General features: G+C 44.6%; 1 protein-coding gene across 1 annotated transcript in view; it reads left to right on the top strand.

Annotated features, from left to right (window-relative positions):
- The window catches only part of LOC145342826 (ADAMTS-like protein 1), a 451,251-nt gene that overhangs the window by 65,124 nt on the left and 358,875 nt on the right, over positions 1-27,252 (top strand). The window contains exon 2 of the mRNA XM_080188292.1: positions 8,383-8,499. Coding sequence (XP_080044418.1) covers positions 8,383-8,499 — 117 coding nt within the window. The remainder of the gene's footprint in view (positions 1-8,382; positions 8,500-27,252) is intronic.

The raw sequence follows: 27,252 nt of genomic DNA, 5'->3' as shown, positions 1-27,252 counted from the left end.
TTCTTCTCGGTTTAGTCTCATGCTGTGTGTAACTCGATTTAACCCACAGAAGATTGAAAAGAAATGCTGAGCGAATGGCCAACTCTGTAATCGATTAGCCGATTAAAACAGCACAAATCAACAAGCGACCTGACAATATTTCAGTGATAATTAATACAACATAATGATTTTCTTCATTTAGCTTTTGACATTAAGTTGCATCGTTATAAAGCATTTTGTTTTTATTTCTCCTAAATAACAATAATATTCCAGTGAATCCTAAGAGTACCAGAGAGAGTCTTCAGAAAGAACATTAGGGTCAGATTCTCTGGTTTCCCAGCTGTATGTTTCCTGCTGATGAGAGGTGACGTGTTGTTTGCTAGTGGTGGGATTCCCATTGATGTCATTCCACGCTGCAGGAAACCTGTGGATGGGGATGTGCTGCCGGCGGGACTGGAGAATCCCGCTGGTATGAATGGCCAGAGAATTGCAGCCTATTGAGAGAAAATATTGATGATCATCTGCTTAGCAATAACATAGGGACTTTAATGCTGAATTTAATTGGAGGTCATTTGGATTTTATAGTTTGGTTGTATTTTGTGCATATATTTCTTTCATTTTAGGTGAGATGTTTCCATGTCTCTGCTAATGGTGATTTGGTCATTTCTAGGCATGAGATCAACCTAGGGACATCTCTGTTTCTCCCAATTCACCCCATTAGTCAACAATAGCATGTGGAACCACTTTATCCTCACTTTGTAATTCCCAACACTGTCACATGAAGGAAACATGAGAGGATATTTGATAGCAATCAGTCCAGCTGCTCAGTGACTGTAACTCATCAAACAGTTGCAATATCACCATATTCCAAAGAAGTTAGTGTCACCTGCACATTTACACCTAGGAGCAACATTAACCTGGTTTAGGTAATGGATCGAAAATCTGAAAAGAGTGATTACAAAAATAACTTGCCCCAATCCTCAAATTCAAACTGGTGCTCTTCCATTCCCAATTGTCTTGCAAATCATTGATTCACTTCACAATTTCATCAGAGATTTCATGTATTTTAACATGTCTCTGGTGAGGAAACTCAACAAGTGATTTCTGAAAATAAGGATACATATTCCCCATTAACTTCCCCTTTCTGGAAAACCCAGGGAATACTACAAAATTCACCAGAGACAACAATGCTTCCAAAAAGTGTGTGGCTTTAATTTACTGCCTTTGTTCTTTTAATTATTTCCTTCTTAAAGTTCACAATATTTTGCTGCTTTGGATTTCAAACAAACAGGTCTATTTCCAAGATCGTGACTTGTTAACTTGCATTATTTGGTACACGTATTGGAAAGAATGTATGTTACAGTATGTGATTTGTATGCTTTACACGGAAGGAGGTGTGTGTTTTCTTACCCCTTTAAGTGTATGCTTACCAATTAAATAAGTTCAGGGTGGCGCAGAGGTTAGCACTGCTGCCTCACAGCGCCAGTGACCTGGGTTTGACTCCCAGCTCGGGTCACTGTCTGTGTGAAGTTTGCACATTCTCCCCATGTCTGTGTGGGTTTTCTTCAGGTGCTCCAGTTTCCTCCTACGCTCCAAAGATGTGCAGGGAGGTGCATTGGCCGTGTTAAATTCTCCCTCAGTGTACCCAAACAGAGTGTGGTGACTAGGTGATTTTCACAGTAGCTTCATTACAGTATAAATATAAGCTTACTTGTGACTAATAAATAAAAGCTTATGTGAGTTATAAATAAAGAAGGTTATTTATTCTCATATACTTAATCAAAGTAGCACAATGTTACCCATTCAACATACACACATGCACACGCACGCACATACATACACACACGTGCACACATACACACACACACACAAACATTGGATGGCAGGTCTAGTTTCTTGAAAGATTTTGATGGCTTAAAGTTGAAGTGAGGATCTTGCAATGAAGGGTTCACAACTGGTTGTGAGAGGTTTATTGTAAACAAATAGCTAGGAGATTTGGTTTTTACATAAACTTTAAACTGGAACAGGTCGGGGTGTTTGCCCTTCTCTCCGTTGGAATATCCCATGTTTGGGGCATTGCTGTAAATATCTTGGCTGCTTGATGACTTGCAGTTAGTTCATGGTCCGGCTTGCTGACCACTGGTGGCTAACCGAAAACAGCTCTTAGCTCAGTTTTAAAAGCAGATAAAAACATGGCTGCCTGCCATGGCTTTTCGCAACTCAAGGACCTTTCCAAATAAGGCCAGATGTTTATACTCATCCTGTGGGTTAACACCTCGAAGGTTCACGTGTGGATGGGGATAGCCATCATGATACAATGGGATGGTGAGAAGAGCCGTTCGCTTCTGTCTGCGATCATTGAGTTGCAATCTTCCCATCGACTCTGACTGAGTATTTCACCCAGGTCCTCTCCCCTGCCCAAACCCTATAACCCCACACATTTCCCATGGCCAATCCATCTTGGGCTATGTTGGAAACAGAACAGTCACTGACTTCCATAAATAGCAATGTGATAATGACTAGTTAATCTATTTCATCTAGAGATAAATATTGGGCAGGAAACCAGGGAGAACTCACCTGAACTACTTCAAAAAAGCATTGGGGAATCTTCAATATCGATGAGCAAAGTGTGGCACTCCCTCACTGCGCCAGTGAAAGGTGTCAGCAGGAATTACACACTCTGTTTCTGGAGTAGGATTGAACCCACACAGGGGGGAGGGCTGGCTCACTGTGACAGCACTGACTGTACATGCATGCCAGCATAGTTTGTATAAAAGTGAACTTTATAACTAAGTTACATTCCTCACAATCTTCCATGCTGATCAACAATAAAATAAAGCAAATATGAATAGACTTTGAAATTCCAAAATAAGTCACAAAACAAAAAACTTGGAATGTTTTATAGACATTATTCTAATTCAGAACCTGGGGTCAAATTCCTAATAAATCTACACAATTTAATGTTTTTAATCTTTTAAATTGGTGGTATGCCATAAACTATTGGGGAATGCAAAAAGTATAGATCACAATCTTCATCAAATTAAGGTCAGATAAACTGTAAATTGGACGAATCTAAATCTTGTAATTTCTTATTCAAATGTAACCTAGATAAAGTGATATGTTATACACAATGAAATCCAAATAGCATGTATATTGGCAGCAGTTTTGAATGTTTCGTGTTCACTCAGGTTCCTGTTAGTATCTGTACCTGCAAACTATGGCAAACTTAAAGCAGAAGTGTGCACAGATTGGGTTCTGCTGTCCTGTCAGATTCACCAATATTCAAGATTCGAAGCCAGACCCGCTTAAAGATGAGGTTTTTCATGCTTCAGTGAGATATTTTTGTACTGTTTGGAGTTGCACAGCAATTGGTAAGGTGAGGTCCAATTGGTAATTAAGATCAAGTGTAGTATTGACATGCTGCGCTTGGTTGAAGTCATTAGGTTACATTTTAGCTTTATTCAAAGCAATTTTTAAAAGTGGCATCTCGGCCTTTTGGCTAAGATGCAAATGAGATCAAGCCTTGGAGGAGGAGCTATACCTACTCCAATCAGCTTGGATCGTGTAGATCAAGCCCGAGACAGGAGGTGAGGGCCCTGTCTGTCAGCTCGGATCAGGAATGTCCCAACTTGTTGCGACTCTGAACTGGCTTTAATTAGAATTGATTGGACTGGAATGAAGTTTTAAAAAAAAGATTCCTGGAGATTCTATATACATTGCTGTTTTACACAGGAAAACATCGAGAACTTGGGGAAACCAACACTGGAACACTGCAATCTTAAAAATGGGAAAGTGACGTTTTCATCTTTAACAGAAAACTAATCCCCACAGTGACATTTTTATTCATTTATGGGATGTGGGTGTTGTTGGCTAGACTGACATCTATTGCCCATCCCTAATTACCCCTTAAGGCGGTGGTGAGTCGCCATCTTGAATCACTGCTATTCAAAAAAAGTAAAAGTTTATTTATTAGTCACAAGTAAGGCTTACATTAACACTGCAATGAAGTTACTGTGAAATTCCTCTAGTCGTCACAATCCAGTGCCTATTTGGGCCAATACACCCTAGCCAGCACATCTTTTAGAATGTGGGAATAAATCAAAGGAAACTCACACAGACACGGGGAGAATGTGCAGACTCCACACAAACAGTGACCCAAGCTGGGAATCAAACTCAGGAGCCTGGCACTGTGAAACAGCAGTGCTAACCACTGTGCTACTGTACTGTTCATGTGGTGTAGGTAAGTTTTAGGATTTTGACCCAGCCACAATGAAGGAACTTCTCATACATTCAATCCCAGCTACAGATCAGAAATATAATGCCCCTACCCCACGTTGTCACGTTCATGAAGGGCAGGTCATGTTTGACTAATTTGGTGGAATCCTTTGAGAACATTACATGTGCAGTGGACAATGGGGAACCTGTGGATGTGGTATATCAGGATTTCCAGAGGCTATTTGACAAGGTGTTGCAGCAAAGACTGCTATATAAGATAAAGGTGCACAGTGTTATGGGTAATGTATTAGCATGGATAGAGGATTGGTTAACTAACAGAAAACAAAGAGTGGGGGTAAATGGGTGTTTGGTTGGTGATCAGTGACTGGTGGTGTGCCTCAGGGATCAGTGTTGGGACCACAATTGTTTACGATTTACGTCAATGATTTGGAGTTTGGGACCAAGTGTAGTATGTCAAAATTCGCAGATGACACTAGGATGAGTGGCAGAGCAAAGTGCGCAGAAGTCTGAAAGTCTGCAAAGGGATATAGATAGTCTAAGTGAGTGGGCAAAGATCTGGCAGATGGAGTACGAGGTTGGTAAATGTGAGGTCATCCATTTTGGTAGGAATAACAGCAAAATGGAGTATTATTTAGATGGTAAAAGTTGCAGCATGCTGCTGTGCAGAGGGACCTGGGTGTCCTTGTGCAGGAATCTCAAGGAGTTGGTTTGCAGGAGCAGCAGGTAATTAAGAAATCAAATGCAATTTTGTCCTTCATTGCTAGAGGGATGGAATTTAAAAACAGTGAGTTTATGTTGCAGCTGTATAAGGTGCTGGTGAGGCCACACCTGGAGTACTGTGTACAGTTTTGGTCTCCTTACTTGAGAAAGGATATACTGGCACTGGAGAGGGTGCAGAGGAGATTCACTAGGTTGATTCCGGAGTTGAGAGGGTTGGATTATGAGGAGAGACTGAGTAGACTGGGGCTATACTCGTTGGAATTCAGAGGAATGAGGGGAGATCTTATAGAAACATATAAGATTTTGAAGGGAATGGATAAGATAGAAGCAGGGAGGTTGTTTCCACTGGCAGGTGAAACTAGAACTAGGGGGGAATGGCCTCAAAATAAGGGGAAGCAGATTTAGGACTGAGTTGAGGATGAACTTCTTCACACAAAGGGTTGTGAATCTGTGGAATTCTCTGTCCAGTGAAGCAGTTGAGGCTCCTTCACTGAATGTTTTCAAGGCAAGGATAGATACATTTCTGAACGGTAAAGGAATTAAGGGTTATGGTGAGTGGGTGGGTAAGTGGAGCTGAGTCCACAGAAAGATCAGCCATGATCTTATTAAATGACGGAGCAGGCTCCAGGGGCCAGATGGCCCACTCCTGCTCCTAGTTCTTATGTTCTTATGTTGCTCAGAGATACTCTAAAAGGGTGGGGAGTCACAGAGAATTCAGTTAACATTTCACCTTCACTGCTTTCTATTCAGCTGGTCATTCTACCCTGTCCTTGAAATTTAACTGTTGCCTTCTCCACCCAATCCTGCCACTCTACACTTCCTGCCAGTAATATTGACATTGCCCACCCCTCTGGTGACCTCCCCCAGCCCTGCCCCAACCCACTGCCACCTTTCCTCTGTCAGTCTTATTCCTGTGTCAGTGGCGTTGATTTTCCACTTTCCCTCTCTAATCATTGCCGCTCAGTATGAAACATTGAATTATTGTGCTTCCTGCATTTTATAAGATCGAACCAGCTACAGTCTGCACCTTGTGCAGAGCTGGATAAAATGGGATTTCTACAAATCAGCTCTTTGATCTTCTTTCTGAAGGAGTGTTTGGCAGTGTCCTTAGGAGGAAGCACGGGCCACTGGGAATGCAGATACTGTGTTTAATGTCCTACCTCTTGCTTGGTTCAAGGTGTTGTTTTTTTAAATGTTGGTTGCGACAGTTGGATAGTCTAAAACATTCACAGAAGGAAACAGTCGCAAAGTTTCAGATAGCATGCAGTGAAAGTCATTGCTATGAACAGATCTCCTTTGAACTTATTAAAACCATACCAATATATTTGGATGAAATATCAGAACCAAAGCGCACACATATAAACAATGTAGATATAAGAACATAAGAACATAAGAACATAAGAAATAGGAGCAGGAGTAGGCCATCTGGCCCTTCGAGCCTGCCCCGCCATTCAATAAGATCATGGCTGATCTGTCGTGGCTCAGTTCCACTTTCCCGCCCTCTCCCCATAACCCTTAATCCCCTCTCTTATCAAAAACCCATCAACCCGCTTCTTAAAAATATTTAGCGAGGCAGCCTCCACCACTTCAACGGGCAGAGAATTCCAGAGATTCACCACCCTTTGAGTGAAGAAGTTCCTCCTCAACTCCGTTCTGAACCGCCCCCCCTTTATCTTGAGGCTGTGCCCCCTAGTCCTACTGTCTTTTTTGAGCGGGAAGAGTCTTTCCACCTCTATCCTATCCATCCCATTCATCATCTTATACGTCTCAATGAGATCTCCCCTCATTCTTCTAAACTCTAACGAGTACAAGCCTAGTTTATTCAGCCTCTCCTCATAGCTCAACCCCCTCAACTCCGGTATCAGCCTAGTAAACCTCCTCTGCACTCCCTCCAGGGCCAAAATATCCTTGCGCAGGTGCGGCGCCCAAAACTGCACACAGTACTCCAGCTGCGGCCTCACCAATGCCCTATACAACTGCAGCAAGACCTCCCTACTTTTATATTCAATCCCCCTCGCTATGAAGGCCAGCATCCCATTCGCCTTCCTGACCACCTGCTGCACTTGCAGGCTGGGTTTTTGCGACTCATGCACAAGGACCCCGAGGTCCCTCTGCACCGTCGCCTGCTGCAGTTTTTCGCCACGTAAGTAATAGTCCTTCCTACCATTCTTCCTACCAAAGTGGACCACCTCACACTTGCCAACATTAAATTCCATTTGCCATTTCCTGGCCCATTCGCCCAGCCTATCTAGATCCTTCTGCAGACTCTCCACACCCTCCGCACAATTTGCCTTTCCCCCAATCTTGGTGTCATCAGCAAATTTCGACACCCTACACTCGGTTCCCTCCTCCAGATCATCTATATAAATGGTAAATAGCTGAGGCCCCAGCACCGACCCCTGGGGCACCCCACTAGTCACCAACCGCCAATCCGAATAGCACCCATTGACCCCCACTCTCTGCCTCCTATTTGTATTTCAGCTTCAGTGCACCCTGTAATCCTGTAGCAGAGCGATGTTCCTCACTGCCTCCTTCTTTCTATTATTTCTTGTTGGCGCCTGAAATGGCTCTGTCTCAATTACTGTTTGTGAGGATGTACAATATTCAAACTCAGCAAAGCTCACTGAGATGAATAATTTTCTGCTGTCTACATCCTGATATTAAATGAATTGGGAATTATAATTTCAATCGGAAGCTTTGATTGTTCACCCATCCAGAATTCACTTTTCGATAAATGTCACAACACGGTGGGATTTTACTCTCTTCCATCGGTGCTGAAAGCCTGGACTCACTGACATTGTACTAATCAGCCTGTTGCACTGTTAAATGGACATGACTGAGCTTCCAGTATCCTGGAATTATGACAGAATGGTTCTTAAAAAGCTGCCTTACTCACCAAAGGGAGAATTAGGTGTCCCCTTCCTTCCAGGTTGGAAGAGCAGCGGAAAAGAAATGAAACTGATGTGAGGTTTGTTGGAAATGTTGCCAAGTTTTTAAAACACAAAGATATCTTCTCTTGTGTTTCATGTGTCACTTAATTACCCACTGGCTGATATTGCAGCTGGGTCAAGATACGGATTAGAGATAGGAGTAGGCCACTCGGCCCCTCAAACTGCCTCTGCTATTCAGTAAGATCATGGCTGATCTGACAGTGGCCTCAACTCCACACTCTGCCTCTCCCTGATTGCCTAGATCTCCCTCCCTAACAGCACTGTGGGTATGCCTACACCACATGGGACTGCAGCGGGTTCAAGTAGGCAGCTCACCACCACCTTCTCTAGGGCAACTCGGAATGGGCAAGAAATGCTGGCCCAGCCAGCGATCCCAACATCCCAGAATGAATAAAAACAAAATGCAGGTAATGGATAATTGGAAATTGGAAGTGTGAGGTTATAAATGAGGTATCAAAATAAAAAAATAACCCTTTGTTAAACTTTTTGATTTCAGGCACTTGCAGTATTGGTGGAAGGAGCAGAGTTTCTTCCAGAATTCACGTTAATCCGTAGAGAAAGCTATCCCGAAGAGTCACTGGGAGACGTCTTAAACTACAAATCTGATGATCAGGTTAGCAAGCAATGGTATAGCCTGTCATACATGTATGTTATTGCAAACTTCAGTAAATATTTGAATGTAGCCTGGTCTTTTTTATTGTATGTTAGAAGTATTATTGACTAGTTAATGAACTTCTCCCTGTTAATGCCAACTTGTGTTGTGTCAACCTGAACCATAAGTCTATAGCCATTGTTTCCTCCACTCTCCCCTGTCTGAGATGAAATGCTTCTGTAAGGTATAGTTTAATAAGAATCAATCAGATTGACCCAACCAAGGAAAGCTGCTTTGAGAGTCAGGCTGCCTGGAACCTGAAATGAAAAGTGATTGCTGGAATGATTCATCTACCTGGCTGTCTAAAAAAAAAAGTAATTTCTTCCAGCAAACTTCAGTCTTAGGAATGCAGTTCCATCATTCTTATCAGTTTAACATACATTCCATTCCGTCAATCAAGACTTTCTTTTGAATTCCTTGCATTTAATTTCATTTTTCATGGAGCATGGAAGAATTATTTTGACAGTAGAATTGAAAATGTGCTTTGTAGAGGCCAACACCAAAGCAATGGAAACGAGAATGCACGATTGGTGAAGGAGAAATTCAAATGTTTTGCTGCTGGAGAAAAGTCTCCGTGACAATTGTTGACTGTTGTGTTCAAAGTGGTAACAAAGTAAAATCAGACAACATAACAAATTGTCCCTCACCCTTCTGGGGGTTTTCACTGATCAGAAACACAACTGGGCTAGCAACACAAGTCTGGAATGTGTTGGAATACTCTCCACTTGCGTCTGGATGAGTGTGGCTCCAAAAACATTCAGAAATCTCGGGACCATCCAGACAAAGCAGTCTGCTTAATTGACATACGCCAAATTAAGCATTCACTCCCACCACCAGCAATATAGAGTAGCAGCAATGGGTATTAGATCCAAAATCCAACTCACCAAGGCTCCTTTGACAGCCCTTTCCAAACCTGCAAACTTTACCATGTAAAAGGACAACAGCATTTGAACACCACTGCCTAGAAGTTCCCCTCCAAACCACTCACCATCCTGACTTGGAAATATATCATCGTTCCTTCACTGTCACATTTCCAGAGTGGCTAATGTGTGCCTCTACCGACATTTAATACTTTAACTCTTTAATGTCTAAACATTGTACAAAATGTACAAATCAAAACTTAAACAATACTTTGATAGTATCACTACAATTAGTGTGATAGATGGAGCTGCGTGTTAATGTATCGGTGCATCATGTTTGGAATGAGCGGTGACTGAATAGTTAGGGTTTTTTATTCTTTCATTGGACATGTGGGTGTCGCTGTCTAGGCCAGCATTTATTGCCCATCCCTAATTGCCCTTGAGAAGGTGGCGATGAGCTGCCTTCTTGAACCACTGAGGTCCATGTGGTGTTAGGGAGGAAGTTCCAGGATTTTGATCGAGTCACAGTGAAGGAACGGCCGATAGATTTCCAAGTCAGGATGGTGAGTGACTTGGAGGGAAACTTGGTGTTCCCAGGTGTCTGCTACCCTTTTCCTTCTAGATGGCGGTGGGTTTGGAAGGTGCTGGCTAAGGATCTTTGGTGAATTGCATCTTGTAGAGAGTACACACAGCTGCTACTGAGTGTCAGTGGCTGTGTGAGTGAATGTTTAAGGTGATGGTTATGAACTCAAAGACATTGTGCAGGATTTTCCCACCTCTCATGGTGATCTTTTGGGCAACAGAGGCAACTCACCATTGGCTGCGCAGTCAGTGACCATTTGTGTATTTCGCCAGCTGTGTTGCTGGGAAATCCACCATGGGGGGGGGTTCGCCTTTGGCAGGACTGGAAGATCCCCCAGCAGGAAGGGTCAGAGAACTCTGGCAATCCTTTGATTTAATTCTAATGAGTGATAAAAATCCAGTTTTGCGGAATTAAATTTGAAAGGAAGCATTGTTTGAAACTGAGTCTTGAGATAACCAGGAGAAATGGGAATGGGAAGATTAGTGAATCCAGCTGTCAATAATTCACTGCATATAGAATTATCCCTGTTCATCCATGGGAAAGCCATGAGGGATTTCCACTGCTTGCTGAAGTCCAGGTCTGAGACGTTCAAGTCAGGTGACACTGACCTATACAAGAAAGCCAGGTACTATCTAAGGAGATTCATCAAAGATGCCAAAAGACAATACCAGACGAAGCTAGACTCCCAGGTTAGCCACACCAGCCCCCACTGACTATGGCAAGATCTGTAAGACAAACCAGACCACAAGATGAAGGCATGTAAAATAACCGGCTCCAGCACACCCCTCCCTGATGAGCTCAATGCATTCTACACCTGTTTTGAGCAAAAGGTCAGCGAGAGCATGCCCTCCACCCTGGAAGCACTGGATGAACCTGTATCTGTGGTCCCCGTTGCAGATGTCAGAGCAGCTTTCTTGAAGGCCAACCCACGGGAAGTGACTGGCCTGGATGGGGTACCCGGACATTCACTCAGGTCCTGTGCGGAGCAGCTGGCGGGGGTATTCACAGACATCCTCAACCTCTCTTTACAACAATCTGAGGTCCCTATCTGCTTCAAGAAGATGACCACCATCCCTGTACTTAAGAAAAACCAAGCAGTGTGTCTCAGTGACTATCGGCTGGTGGCTCTAATATCCATCATTATGAAATGCTTTGAAAAACTAGTCATGGCATGAGTCAGTTCAAGCATCCTGGGTTACCAGATCCATTACAGTTTACCTACGGCCGCAACAGGTTCACAGCAGACACCATTTCCCTGGCTCTGCACTCAACTCTGGAACACCTAGATAATAGGGACACCAATGTCCAACTTCTATTTATTGACTACAGCTCAGGCTTTAACACTATTATTCCCATGAAACTCATCTCTAAAGTCCGTGGCCTGGGCCTTGGCACTTTCCTCTGTAGATCCCATTGGATCTTGAACTTCCTAACCACAATCAGTAAGGATAGGCAACAACATTCTTCCACGATCATTCTCAATACCGGTGCCCCACAAGGCTACTTTCTCAGCACCATATTATACTCCTTATACACTTATGACTGTGTGGCCAAATTTCCCTCCAATTTGATTTTCAAGTTTGCTGATAACACCACCGTAGTGAATCGGATCTCAAACAATGACGAGACAGAGTACAGGAATGGGATAGAGAATCTGGTGAACTGGTGCAGCAACAATAATCTCTCCCTCAATGTCAACAAAAGGAAGGAGATTTTCCTCGACTTCAGAAAGCGTAAAGGAGAACATGTCCCTGTCTACATCAATGGGGATGAAGTAGAAAGGGTCGAGAACTTCAAGTTTTTAGGTGTCAAAGAACAAAGAAAATTACAGCACAGGATCAGGCCCTTCAGCCCTCCAAGCCTGCACCGACCATGCTGCCCGACTGAACTAAAACCTCCTACCCTTCTGGGAACCATATCCCTCTATTCCCATCCTATTCACGTACTTGTCAAGATGCCCCTTAAAAGTCACTTCTACTATCTCCCCTGGCAACAAGTTCCAGGCACCCACCACTTTCTATGTAAAAAATCTGCCTCGTACATCTCCTTTAAACCTTGTCCCTCGCACCTTAAACCTGTGCCCCCTAGTAATTAACTCTTCCACCCTGGGAAAAAGCTTCTGACTATCCACTCTGTCCATGCCTCTCATAATCCTGTAGACTTCTATCAGATCTCCCCTCAACCTCCATCACTCCAGTGAGAACAAACCAAGTTTCTCCAACCTCTGACGAATGACAGATGGAGTTTAATTTAGATAAATGTGAGGTGCTGCATTTTGGTCGATTGAACCAGGGCAGGACTTACTCAGTTAATGGTAGGGTGTTGGGGAGAGTTACAGAACAAAGAGATCTCGGGGTACAGATTTGTAGCTCCTTGAAAGTGGAGTCACAGGTGGACAGAGTGGTGAAGAAGGCATTCGGCATGCTTGGTTTCATCGGTCAGAACATTGAACTTTGCTGCTAGTTTCACTGAAATCTGGGAAGACAGGGATACCAGTTTAAACTCAATGTACTATTAATAATTAATTATTAAGAATGAAGGCACCGTTCTCATTTTGACAATCCAGCTGTCTTTTTGACCTTGCCCAGAAAGGTCCAAAGTTCAGAATTTTGAGGCAATTTAATCTCAGCAGCAGATTTATCTCGTGTGGGTTTGAGTAACTGTGGTTCTCTGCAGTTTTGTAACCACTGTATAAGGAACTTATGATATGTTTGCTTTTTAAGGGAGCTCTTCTCTTCCTCCAGATGTATTTAATCCTATTCTGTTTAGGATCAAACACATCTAAAAATAGGATTGCATATGCGGTGGCTTTGAATGTTTTGATTCTCTAAGCATTAACATTCTAGATGATAAACATATTAATGTTGTGTGTTTCCTGGTCAAGTTGTGCATTTGAATTTAAAGTGGGATCCTTGCAGATTGAATAACCATCAACTTTACTCCATTAGTCAGCCTCTGAATTTAGAGTCTAATTCATGGCTTTATCAGTAAAATGACTTCTTTCAAAATATAAAATCATTTGTATTCAGCCAGAAAAAACTAGTATCAACGTCAAAATAGTTTGAAAAATAGCAGAAATGAAGTATGAAGAGAGATTGAACAGTTCAGTTCTCTCTTCTCTAGAATTTAGAAAAATGAGGTGAGATCAAATTGAGGTATTTAAGATATAAAAGGTCTGGATAAAGTAGACGTGGAGCGGATGCTTCCTCTTGTGGGGCATTCTGGGATGAGTCATAGTCTTTAGGATCCATTTAAAGCAGGGTTGAGGAGAAACAACTTCTCCCAAAATGTTGTGAATCTGTGGAATTTTCTACCTCGAAGTGCGGTGGATGCCGGGACAATGAGTAAATTTAAGGAGGAGTTAGATTTTTAATTGGTTGTGGGAGAAGGCAGGAAAATAGGGACGAGGAGCACATCAGCCATGATTGAATGGTGGAGCGGACTCGATGGGCCAAATGGCCTAATTCTGTTCCTATAACTTATGAACTTATAAGAAATGGCATTATAAAGCCAAAGAGAGTATTGTGGGCAACCAAAAGTAAACATTTTGTTTTGGAGTTGACATATTAACACAAAAAAAAATAAATTTGCGACCATTACCTCCTATAGGCTCTGGTCAGTAAAATCCTTAATAATTATTGGCAGCTGTACTTACGAAAAAGATTAAACCAATCAAATGCTGCAGATAAACTGTAGAGAACCATTGTAGTTAATTGTCCACAGTGCTGTTAGTCACTGAGAGTTTGCAGATTCTAATTTGATGCAAATCCCAACAAATTATAGCGAAATAGCGTGAACAGTATCAGAAACACACCAGGACAAGTATGAGTGGGCAGGGGAAAGGAACTGGGGGGGGAAGGGGGGGGGTGGTGGAGGTGAGAGAGAGGATCTCCACAAACCCCCACCCCTCCAGAGATGTCCCGTATCCTTGGGGTTCTCACGTCAGCATTCGGAACTCTGGAAGTTCCAGCTGATGGTTTCTCCATCATCGTAACTGTAAAAACCAAACCATTATTTATTTTTCAAATTAAAATTGGCAGTGACCTTGCAGTTTGTTCGAATTAGTTTGTGTCTCTGCCAATTCTCCCAAGTTCCTCCCCTCAGCAAGTTAATGGTTATTTTGCAGCTCAGTATTGTTAAACAGTCCTGTTTATTCTGAACCGTTTGCATTAAGTGTTTCTATGGTATTTTAGCATTAATTCCACCATGATTAGCGTATCTTCTATTTAACGACGAAACCCTTATTTCTAATATGTCTTTATGAATCTCCACTTCTCATGATTACCTTTCACACGGTCTGCTCTGTGGGTTCCTTTGGCCACCGTGTAATGTTCTCGCGTGGCAGATTGAACATCGAGAAAAAGCTGCAGGTAAACGAGGTTAAATTGAGAAAAATATCAGAGGGATCGAGAAAATGCAAAGCTGAGGAGAAAGAGAAAAGAAGTGAAGGTGGTATAAGGGGTAAGAGAGAGGGAGATAAATAAAACAAAACAGTCAGTAAATCAGACAGCATCAATCTGAAGCAGATGAAAGGATTCACATTTCAGTTTGGTGATCTTTTGTCAGAACTGGTCACTAACCTCAATATTAAAGCTACTGTCCTCTCTCTGGAGATCCTGCCTGACATTCCAACATTTAAACATTTGGATCTGGAGCAGCAGAAGGTTATTTGGCCCCTTGAGCATGTGGCCGCCATTGGATAAGATCATGGCTGATCTGACAATGGCCTCAACTCCATCCTCCTACTCAAAGAACAGTACAGGAAACAGGCCCTTCGGCCCTCCAAGCCTGTGCCACTCATTGGTCCAACTAGACCATTCATTTGTATCCGTCCATTCCCAGTCTGCTTGTGTGACTACCCAGGTAAGTCTTAAACGATGCCAGTGTGTCTGCCTCCACCACCCTGCTTGTCACGTGTCAGTTAAAAATCTCGGCAATTCAGTCTTAAAAATATTTAATAAGCCAGTGTCCAGTACTCTCTGGGGAAGAGAATTCCACAGACTCACCAACCTTTGAAAATAACATTTTCCTCATCGCTGTCTCAAGCGTGAGCCCTCCTATTTTTAAACTCTGTTCCCAGTTCCAGTCTCTCCCCAGAGGAAATATCCATAGGGTTAGAGGGACAGGGCCTGGGTCAGATCCTCTTGTGGAGAGTCATTGGTATAGATTTGATGGGCCGAACAGCCCCCTTCTACATGATAGGGATTCTGTGATTACTTGTTATTCCATTTCTTCTCCTCCTGTTATTTCATTCTCATTTCATCACCCATGAGGTTATCCTTTCCTGTCTGTTGTACTTTGCATAACCCTTCGATGTTTCATTTCTACATTCCCTTAAATATTTTGAAAAGCGTTCGATTGGGTTGACTGGATGAAGTTCTTGACAAAGCTGAAAGAGGTTGGATTGGACTGGAGAGATAGTCAACTCATAAGAGTTCTGTACATGGAACAAAGAGCAACCATGAGATAGTAAACTGGGAGTCAGATTCCAGTGTAATTGGAAGTTCAATAAGGCTGTTGATAATTACCAGTTCTCGTCAATACCTATGGAGGAACTACAATCAAAAAAGCATTTGACGACATTGAGTGTAATTTTCCGATATGTTTACTCCTGGGAATGTTGTTCAGGTGAAGAAATCAAAAAGAATTCCACTGGAGTCACTTGTGGGAAAAGTTACAGTATATTCAGCCTCTTTAAGGAAAAAAATGTTTCCATGAGTTACACTTTGCCCTTGTGTCAGCGTGTCCCTGATTGGCTAACCCTGCCATTTAAACACCTCCCCAGCCCTTGTGCCAAGTCCAATTGGGGAATGACGGAACCACAATTCAATCAGGAAGCCCCAGCAAATTTCTCGGCCGTCGAGCAGAGGTGGTAAACCCCCTACCCATAACTGGACAAACAGCTGGGAGACTGTGGCAGCAATAGTGAATGCCAGTCACTCTGTAAGAGGATAGGCTACAGTGCCAAAAGAGGGTGAATGGCCTTCTTTGTGCAGCTGGGGTAAATAAGCCTCCTCATGTGTCCCACTGCACCCTAAACACATCCCTCACCCCTCCACGGAGATCCCACTGCCACCCACCTCCCGGGGTTTGTCATGTATCCTCCCCCTCCTTGAGTAGCTGTGGTGTCCACTCACATCCCAGGCCAGACTTCGTTCCCATCTGATCTGGCATGACTCCCACCTACACTCTCCCCATCGGTCTGACTGTAGGACAGACTCAATCGTAGCCGGAGTGAGTGGACGTAGCCGGAGTGAGTAGGAACAATCGGCCAGAGTGATGCCCATATTCAGGACTGTCACTCTGTTCAAGGATGGAGCCCTTGAGCTGTCTGGTGAGGGGTGGGATTGTACCTGTACGGAGGGCAAGGTGAGGGCAAGAGACAAAAGTGAGAACCCTCAACACATCCAGCCATGGTGCAAACTTGCCGTGAATGACCTTTCACCTATCAGTGCGGCCCTGTCACGCAGTAATGCCTGCTCACTTCCATCATCAGTTGATCAACTCGGACCATCCTCATGCCTCTGGACACCACACTCCTGAAGAGCTCCGAGTGAGATCAGCATCGAGAAGGAATCTCCCACACCTCCACCACTGCAGGTACTCACACCTTGGTGGGAATAACTAGCGGACAGGCTTCTGGGTCACTCACTGGTGAGCACCACATAGCAGAAGATCCACAGCAGGTGAGGCAGGGATGTCCCAGGGAGATACCGGAAACCAGGACTCTGCTGGTCCCCTGGCCAGTGACATGCCCCTGGATCCCGTCATTCCCGAGCTGCAACAGCAGAGTTGCCAGTAACAGGAAGAGTTAGCAACATCCCTCCTCGGGCTGCAAGGACTGGAGGAGTCCCATCCCCTTCTACCTGAGGAGATGGTGCCGTCACTGCAAGGCACTGAGGCCAACACTGCAAGGATGGCATCTGCAGTGGAGACCTTAGCGCTGGATGTGCCCTCCATGGCAACTGATGTCTGCCTCGTGGTTCAGTTCATGACCCCCATGGCTGAGGGTGTGAGTGCAACTCCCTGGTACAGGATGTTGACTGCATTGTGCAGGCATTGGTGGGAATCCATGAGTGTCAGTGCCACAGGACAGCGGGGCTTCTGGATCTAATTCCAGCTGCCCGCATGTGCACGGAGGAGCCCAGGAACCTGAAAGGAAGAGGATTGGCATGAGTACAGCCTGGGGACTCTGAGTGTCTCCAGCCTGTCTGATCTTTGTAATTTAAGATATTCTTGCAACTGAAGTTAATGAAGGGAAGAAATCTATTTGTGAAGGAGGTTCCAAACCCTTATCACTGATTGTCCAGTATCCAGGAATCAGCTGGTGATTTCCTGACTGCCAAAGTCATTGCCGTTGTCCCTCTCTCTCACACTGAGACAGGCAGCTGGCCGATTGCTTGTGATAAAGTTTCCACAAATAACCATTCCAAATCTCCCAAGCAGATTTTAAGTTTAAAGTTTATTTATTAGTATCACAAGTAGGCTTACATTAACATTGCGATGAAGTCCCCTAGTCGCCACACTCCAGCACCTGTTTGTGTACACTAAGGCAGAATTTAGCCGATGCACCTAACCAGCTAGTCTATTGGACTGTGGGAGGAAACCAGAGCACTCAGAGGAAACCCACACAGACACTGGGAGAATGTGCAAACTCCACACAGACTGTGTCCCAAGCCGGGAATCGAACCCAGGTCCCTGGCATTGTGAGGCAGCAGTGCTAACCACTGTGCCATCGTGCCGCCCCAGGACCCTGGCACTGGGAGGCAGCAGTGCTAATAGTCAGCGCAACATCGAGGGCCGAAGGGCCTGTACTGCGCTGTTATGTTCTATGTACTGGATTTTCCACACTGAAAACAAAGACTGCAATTTGGGGTCCAGTGATAAACAATAATGAACCACCCCAGTGTTGATGAGCAGATAATCTGGCATCAGTCAGTTCGAGGTATGAGTTACTTATCTTCCTGAAGGTTTTAGTCTCATATGATGAGGTGGGAAAAGAATGGAAGTGAAAGGAAGTTTTGCTATAACACAAACTCCTGATCGGGAGCAGACTGTTTGAAATAGCAATCTCCTGGCAACTTGATCTGTTCCCAACTTCTATTCTCAGTGAATCTGAATTTGTAACAGAGAAAGCTGCCACACCGTTGAGGAGGGAGATTGTGTTGAGATATTGAAAAGGTTTAAGTTTACTATAAAAGCAAATACTTCAATTAGGCTCAAATGTTAGAGGGTATTTGAAAAGTTACAATTAATATTCTGTGACATTGGAGAGTATTAAATTTGCAGACGCATTGTAATGGCAGACTACATGATTGTAATTATCACAAATACTTGATGACATCTTCTAATTTGTAACAAATGATATTGGTCTCATTTTGATTTCCTCTTTTTTTTGACTATTGTCTGCTATGATATTGTCACTTTTATCTGAACCTGCGTATTGATTGAAGGATGTAACATTTCAGCACATCTCCCTTAGCTTCCAATCGAAAGAGTCAAGAATTTGCTGTGATAACAACTGCGGCAGTTACTGAATGTGTTTGGTATTGTTTAGAGAGAGAAAGAGACAGACAGGAGAGAGAGAGAGAAAGAGACAGACAGGAGAGGGAGAGAAAGAGAGAGAAAGAGACAGACAGGAGAGGGAGAGAAAGAGAGAGAAAGAGACAGACAGGAGAGGGAGAGAAAGAGAGAGAAAGAGACAGACAGGAGAGGGAGAGAAAGAGAGAGAAAGAGACAGACAGGAGAGGGAGAGAAAGAGAGAGAAAGAGACAGACAGGAGAGGGAGAGAAAGAGAGAGAAAGAGACAGACAGGAGAGGGAGAGAAAGAGAGAGAAAGAGACAGCAAGTTGAAGTTGTATATGGACTTTAGCAAGGCTTTTGACAAGATACCGCGTGGTAGTTTGTTGCATAAAGTTAAATCTCACGGGATCCAGGGCGAAGTATCTAAATGGATACAAAATCTTAACAGAAGCCAGAGGGTGGTTATAGAGAGTTGTTTTTCAAACTAGAAGCCTGTGACCAGCAGTGTGCCTGAGGGATCAGTGCTGGGCCCACTGTTATTTGTCATTTATATTAATGATTTGGATGAGAATATAGGAATTCCCTCCTCAGAGAGTTGTAAATATTCCCTTGTTGAATATATTTAAGGCTGGATAGACAGGTTTCTGGTCTCTCGGGGAATGAATGGATCCGGGGAACAGGTGGGCATGATCATATGGAATGTTGGGCCGAATGGTCTCTTGCTGTGTAAGCTGCTGCCCAGTACTTGTGGGTAAGTTAAGTGCATCATGCGTTCCCTGGCCATGAATATTGGAGAATCCAGTGAGATTTTGGCATTTTTATTGGGATAAATATTGATTAAATTAAACACTTGCACATTTTGGCTGGAAATATGTCTGAACCGAATGGATTTGCCCCTGGTATGTAGCTGAGTGTTAGGGAAAGTCTTCAGGTTGAAGCTGATGCAGCAGCTTTGTGTTTGAACAGCAGAGGCTGCTGTTTGCTGCCTGTATTGTCAGCCTTCCCGCACTTCACACAAAACCTGGAATAAACTGTGGATGAAATCTGACCAAAAATTAGCAGCGAGTTCGTTACAGCGCAAGAATCAGAGTGATTCCCACTGACGGCACCGGCAGTTTCCGGGCCAACTCTTGTGCCTCAATAGCGAGAATTTTTAACTGCGCAATTTTCACCCAATCCAGCAATGTGTCCCCCCCTGAACCCCCTCCACCCCCTCCACCGGCCTGGAACAACATTGCTGCAAACACTGGGGAGCTCCATATAAACAGCTTCCAGCCCTTATTCCACAACAATTGGGGGGCAGCAGGAAGGCAGGACTGCACTTTACAGAGGAAACCCACACCAGGGGCTTGGATGGAGTGGAGCAGAGGCGGGGACACACTCTACCCCCACCCCAGGAGATGGCCTTCCAGCAGAGTCCCCCTCCCCTCCCCCCCGGCTGGGCTGCAGTAACAGCCCTGGTCAGTGTCAACACACTCCAGGAGAGGATGGGGCAGCAGTGTCACTCAACCAGGGTGAGTGAACCATCCACAGTCTCCCGCTGGACCCCCTTGGACACCCCTTGCACCCCCTCCCCCTCCTGACACCCCCAAACCCCTTTCTCTCACTCAGCTCTGTTGGCCTTTGCCAACCCCGGCACCAGGTTCCCCCCCCACTCCCTCCCACAATCACCGTCTTCCCCCCAGTAGCTGCCCTGCTGCTCACACTCCAGCTCCCACCCAATCCCCATCAGCACCTTCAGTGTCCACGCTCCCACCCACACGCTCCCACCCACACGCTCTCTCTTTGTGTCAGTGCAGGACAAGCTCAACCACAACAGGCGTGAACGGGTGTAGCCAGCTGGAGTCAGCCCTGAGCTCTGACCTCTCACATGCTTTGAGGATCCTCGAGCTGGCCAGGAGGGGAAGCCTCTGTCTGCTGCTGGAGGAATGGGGGCAGCAGAGAAACGTGAGAATCCTCAACACACACACTGTCATTGCTCAAGTGTCAGCTGAGTAATCAGTGCTCCCCCCATTTCCCGTGTGATGCACTGATGCCATCTCCCTTCTCTTGCAGGCTGGCCAGCAGAACAGGCCGGACCATCCTTGAGCCCCTGGGACTACCAGACCCCAGCAGTTCCAAGGTGAATATCTCCAACCCCACCGTGAAAGAGACGTCACAGCTGCCACCCACACACAGCACCAATGCAGATACTCCCAGTGGGACACTCACTGGTGACCATCTCCCAGCTGAAGATCCACAGCAGGCGAGGCAGGGACGTCCCAAGGAACCAGCACTCGGAGAGATACTGGAACCCAGGACTCTGCTGAGCTCCGTTGCGTTGATGTACCCCTGGGCCCCATCACCCTACAGATGCTGGAGCTGTAAAGGCAGAGTTGCAAGTGTCAGGAACGGATGGCAGCATCCCTCCTCAGACTGCAAGGCTGATTGGAGGAGTCCCGTCACCTTCTATCCGAGGAGATGGTGCCGTTACTGCAACGCACTGAGGCCAATGCTATGTAAGGGTGCCGTCCGCAGTGGAGACCTTGGCACAGGACAGGCACTCCATGGCAGGGGATATGTATCTGTGTCCCCTGAGTCCTTTCCAGTTCCCCTGGAGCAGTGAGTACTCAGGCTACCTGAACTGCTCCCTTGGAGGTAAACGTGCCAGGGTCACGCCTTTGTAAATGGCACCGTGCCATCACACCCACACCCACTGAATATCCAGTGAGGCGGGGCAGTGGGGGAGGGAGGTCCCGGAGAGAGTGTTCGCTAACGACACGCGAATGCATTAAACTGAGCTTTCTGTGGTCCCACCACTCCCCTGAACCGGTACCGGAACTCGGAAACTCACCATGAATCATGCTGTGTGGATTTTGAGCGCACTGTGACATTCCAGTGGAGAGTGTGGGCTGAAAACCACCTTTGTATCTTCCAGAAACACAGCATTGAAGATTGAATTGATATAAAACGTGAGAAATCAGTCTGAACAGCTGATCAGTATCATCACTCTCAGAGAGAGACCTTTTATACAATACAATGAAATATTTCCTTTCCTATTTCAGTTTGTTCTCCACATTTTGGTGAATGTTGCTGTGATTGTGACCCAGAGCTTTTTCTCAGTGCTTGGAGTGACATTTGCATCTCTGAGTCGCCTGAAACAGGATTGCCGATTTTTCTCAAGCGGTTAGCACTCAGCACGTTTCTGAAATTCAATCACTGACCTTTCCTTCACTGGCAAGGCCAACATTTATTGCCCATCCCTAATGGCTCTTGAGAAGGTGGTGGTAAGCGTGGCTTGTGTAATGGAATTACATTTGACATGGTTTTTGCAAGGCCGGCCAAGCAGAGAGGCAGTGAGCCTGTGCTCGAGGTCTGTGCAGACCTTAAGTAAAATCACTGGATCAAAATTCTTCTGACTCCAAGTAAGTTTCACCAGCACCGCACACATTCCTCGTGTGGAATGAACCCTGGAAACATGAGCAACACGAATGTGCTTCTGAAGTGAAGTGTTCTGGTTTCCTTTGCACTAGTTTCATGCCTGTAGTCTGCTGTTTTTAGAGCTTTTTCCTATGTCAATAACTTTCTTCATTACTATTGTTGGACAATCAGCATTTAACTGGAACCACACTAAATGATCCTGAGCAGTATCAGTAGGCGTTTTGCAATATCTTACTTGATAAGATGGGGTAGAGGAGGTTCCGATGCAGTTTTCCCTGGGAATGGACCTCAAAATTCTTCCACAAGTATCTGGAGAATTCCATCCCCACAACGTGCCTCAGGTTGCTACCTAACATCAGATTATCGCACACAGTTAGCCAGGCTGTCCATTAGACTGATGTTTATTCACACAACCTGTGAAATGGAAGGAGGAGATTGAAAGGACTGAAAGTTAAACTTACAAAGTTCTGGAATGTTGGCATTGTGGAGGACACTGGTTAGAGAACCAGTTTAATGTTCCACTGCCAGGATTACACTGAAGCTTATACTGTGGACTCTGAGACTATGACTACCTGCTTCAGAGGTCAGAGAATGACATTGGCCCAAATGTGACATTAAACAGGAACTGTTCTCCTTCAACACTGAACAATAAACAATTCATTAACTTTCATCAAAGAATCACTAAATGGTGCACTCACACAGCACAGGAGAAACCATTCAACCTATTGTATATGACTTTCTTTTATAGACCAATACAGTTACCTTCCTGCTCCTTCTCCATATTCCTGCAATTGTTTCCCCTTCAATAATTTATCCAATCCCTTTTGGACAGCTGATATTAAATCTATGCCCACAGCCCAGTTATCCGCATATCCCAATTCCTTCTTCCTTTCGCTAATCACCTCAAATCCGTGCCTTTTGTTCATCAACTCGACAGCCAATTGAAACAGTTATCATTAATCTAAACCCTTCATAATTCTATTACTTACGTGGCGAAAAACTGCAGCAGGCGACGGTGCAGAGGGACCTCGGGGTCCTTGTGCATGAGTCGCAAAAACCCAGCTTGCAGGTGCAGCAGGTGGTCAGGAAGGCGAATGGGATGCTGGCCTTCATAGCGAGGGGGATTGAATATAAAAGTAGGGAGGTCTTGCTGCAGCTGTATAGGGCATTGGTGAGGCTGCAGCTGGAGTACTGTGTGCAGTTTTGGGCGCCGCACCTGCGCAAGGATATTTTGGCCCTGGAGGGAGTGCAGAGGAGGTTTACTAGGCTGATACCGGAGTTGAGGGGATTGAGCTATGAGGAGAGGCTGAATAAACTAGGCTTGTACTCGTTAGAGTTTAGAAGAATGAGGGGAGATCTCATTGAGACGTATAAGATGATGAATGGGATGGATAGGATAGAGGTGGAGAGACTCTTCCCGCTCAAAAAAGACAGTAGGACTAGGGGGCACAGCCTCAAGATAAAGGGGAGGCGGTTTAGAACGGAGTTGAGGAGGAACTTCTTCACTCAAAGGGTGGTGAATCTCTGGAATTCTCTGCCCGTTGAAGTGGTGGAGGCTGCCTCGCTAAATATTTTTAAGAAGCGGGTTGATGGGTTCTTGATAAGAGAGGGGATTAAGGGTTATGGGGAGAGGGCGGGAAAGTGGAACTGAGCCACAACAGATCAGCCATGATCTTATTGAATGGCGGGGCAGGCTCGAGGGGCTGGATGGCCTACTCCTGTTCCTATTTCTTATGTTCTTATGTTCTAATTTGAAAGAACTCAATTAAATTGCTTCTTAACCTTCTCCTCTCGAAGGAGAACAATCCCAGATTGTCCAGTCTCTCCACATTGAGTCCCTCACTGTGTTGTAATTTTCTTTGATCTTTCTGTATGGGGTTTTAGTTAAGTCGGGCAGCAGGGTCGGTGCAGGTTTGGAGGGCCAAAGGGCCTGTTCCAGTGCTGTAAATTTCTTTGTTTTTTGTTCTCTTTGTATCCCTGGTCCCATTCCAGTAAGTCTCCTCTACACCCTCTCTGAGTCCTTGACACCCTTTCTAAAGTGAAATGCCCAGAATTGAACACATACTCCAGTTGAGGTCTAACTAATCTTTTATAAAGCTTTAGCATTACCTCCTTGTTTTGTACTCAGTGCCTCAACTGTAATGAAACCAGGAGCCCAATGAGAAGCAAATTACTGTGGATGCTGGAATCTGAAACCAAAAGAGAAAATGTTGGAAAACCTCAGCAGGTCTGGCAGCATCTGTAAGGAGAGAAAAGAGCTGACATTTCGAATTCAGATGACCCTTTTTTTAACATTTCTGTGTTGTCCTGCTGCTTTCAATGATTTGTTTGCATATATCTCGGGTCTGTCTGTCCCTGCACCCCCTTCAACATTCACTTACCTCCAAAAGAACAAAGAAAATTACAGCACAGGAACAGGCCCTTCGGCCCTCCAAGCCTGTACTGACCATGCTGCTCGACTTAACTAAAACCCCCTACCCTTCTGGGGTCCATATCCCTCTATTCCCGTCCTATTCATGTATTTGTCAAGATGCCCCTTAAAACTCACTACCGTATCCTCTTCCACTACCTCCCCCGGCAGTGAGTTCCAGGCACCCACTATTCTCTGTGTAAAAAAATCTGTCTCGTACATCTTCATTAAACCTTACCCCTCGCACCTTAAACCTGTGCTTCCTAGTAATTGACTCTTCCACCCTGGGAAAAAGCTTCTGACTATCCACTCTGTCCACGCCTCTCATAATCTTGTAGACTTTTATCAGGTCTCCCCTCAATCTCCGTTGATCCAGTGAGAACAAACCAAGTTTCTCCAACCTCTCCTCATAGCCAATGCCCTCCATACCAGGCAACATCCTGGTAAATCTTTTCTGTACCCTCTCCAAAGCCTCCACATCCTTCTGGTAGTGTGGCAACCAGAATTGAACACTGTATTCCAAGTGCAGCCTCACTAAAGTTCTATAAAGCTGCAACATGACTTGCCAATTTTTAAACTCAATACCCCGGCCGATGAAGGCAAGCATGCCGTGTGCCTTCTTGACTACCTTCTCCACCTGCATTGCCACTTTCAGTGACCTGTGTATCTGTACACCCAGATCCCAATTCTGCCTACCAAACTACCATTTAACATTTCTCTGTGTTAAATTTCATCTGCCCCATGTATCCTCATTTCAGTCCGTTCGGTGTTATGAAGTTTGTCACCAACCTCCTCATTGAATGATAGAATCCCTACTGTGCAAGATGAGGCCATTCAGCCCATCGTACCTTGCTCATTGCATTTCTGAGTTTGGTCTTATTTACAAACAATTGAAATTTTGCCCCAACTTTCTCCAGATCCAAGTCATAAAATTGCATCATGAATAAAAAAAAACACATCCACCCTTTTGTGCTGGATTTCTCTCTGATTTTTGCAGATGAAGAGGAATTAAATCAATGGAATGGTTTTGACTGCAGGATTACAAAGATCATTAGACATATTAAACAGAAGGAAGTGGGGGAAGTGTTCTGTGTAATCAGTGAGGGTGCTCAACTATTATCAGCTTCAGTAGAATAGAATCATAGAATCCTTACAGTGCAGAAGGAGGCCATTTAGCCCATCGAGTCTGCACTGACAACAATCCCACCCAGGCCCTATCCTTGTAACCCTATGTGATCCCCTTGACACTAACGGGCAATCCCACCCAGACCTGTTCCCTGTAACCCCCAAGTATTTATCCCCTAATCCCCCTAACCTACACATCTGTTGATTTGATTTATTATTGTCACATGTATTAGCATACACTGAAAAGTATTTTTTCTTGCGTGCTATACAGACAAAGAATCTTTTTCATAGAGAGGGAAAGGAGAGAGAGTGCAGAATGTAATGTTATAGTCATAGTGAGGGTGCAGAGAAAGATCAACTTAATGTGAGGTATGTCCATTCAAAAGTCTGACAGCAACAAGGAAGAAGCTGTTTTGAGTTGGTTGGTACAAGATCTCAGACTTCTGTATTTTTTTTCCCGATGGAAGAAGGTAGAGGGGAGAATGTCCAGGGTGCGTGGAGTTCTTAATTATGCTGGCTGCTTTTCCCCAAGGCAGTGGGAAGTGTAATCAGTCAATGGATGGGAGGCTGGTTTGCGTGATGGACTGGGCCATGTTCACAGCCCTTTGTCATCTTGGGACACTAAGGGGCAATTTAGTACAGCCAATCCACCTAACCTAGATCTCTCTGAAATATTTTGAAAGCTTACGTCTGCCAAACCAGACTTTGGCAGATGGTTACATTCTGAATTGTTGATGAAGACACACTATTTGCAGAGTGATTATTTGCTGAAATTCTTCCAGTCTTGGTCATTAATGGGTTAATGACATTATCCCATTTGGTGATATTCTGAATCCTGCAGATGGTTAAAGTTTCAGGCTTGCTCCTGCTCTTTGAGGAAGTTGAATAACGGAACAGGGAGGTGACAGTCTATAATGCTTGGGTTGCTTCTGTGATTGGTCTCGGTCTACACTGGGGAGAGCTGAGTGGTGTTTGTTCTGCTGTGTGCTGTCTGTTTCCCTTCTCATTGCAAGGCACTTGCAATAGTTCAGATTGCCCTGATTAACACAATGTCAGACGAGGAATGGAGTGTCTTATTTGGAATCTATGTACAAGAATCTCATCATTCAAGATTGAGAAAACAAAGTGAACCTGGTTCCAGGAAGAAGCAGCAACAATCGAACACAATGCCTGAAGTGTGTGATTTGTTGTGATGTTAGCTTTTGGATGTTTCTCTTTGAGAAAGGATTTTCTACTTTTCCATTTAATTTCAGACAATTACAATTGTGGAATGACTGTTTAACATCAGATACTCAAAGATATTCAAATACCATCCGAGTTAACAGTGCATCTATTCATCACAGTACATGCTGGAAGGATTGAACCCACCTTTCCTTGTAGACTCTGCAAATGGCACAATCTCTTTATTATTTCATTAACTACCTTTGGCATGCTGACAGACTGATGTCAGCACCGTGTGTGTACAACACAGACCTCAAACAACACTGCATCAAACTAACTTGTGCAGATCTTCTTATGATATTGATGTGAAACAATAAATATTCTGGATGTTTTTACTCCTGTGTTGTTCCCTTGGTATTGCCGTTTCAAAATCAACATCATTAATCATGATGCATCTTGTTATTTTCACCCTATTGTGTTTAAAAGTGAGAGACATTAAGGTGTCTACAATCACTACATGGTATATATCATAATCATAGGGGCGGCACGGTAGCATGGTGGTTAGCACTGCTTCTTCACAGCTCCAGGGACCTGGGTTCGATTCCCGGCTCAGGCCACTGTCTGTGTGGAGT

Source organism: Carcharhinus amblyrhynchos, chromosome 5 (assembly GCF_965287045.1).
Source record: "Carcharhinus amblyrhynchos chromosome 5, sCarAmb.v2.hapA, whole genome shotgun sequence".
NCBI lineage: Eukaryota > Metazoa > Chordata > Chondrichthyes > Carcharhiniformes > Carcharhinidae > Carcharhinus > Carcharhinus amblyrhynchos.
Note: the sequence above shows the minus strand (reverse complement) of the source record. Positions and strands in the feature narration are given on the sequence as shown.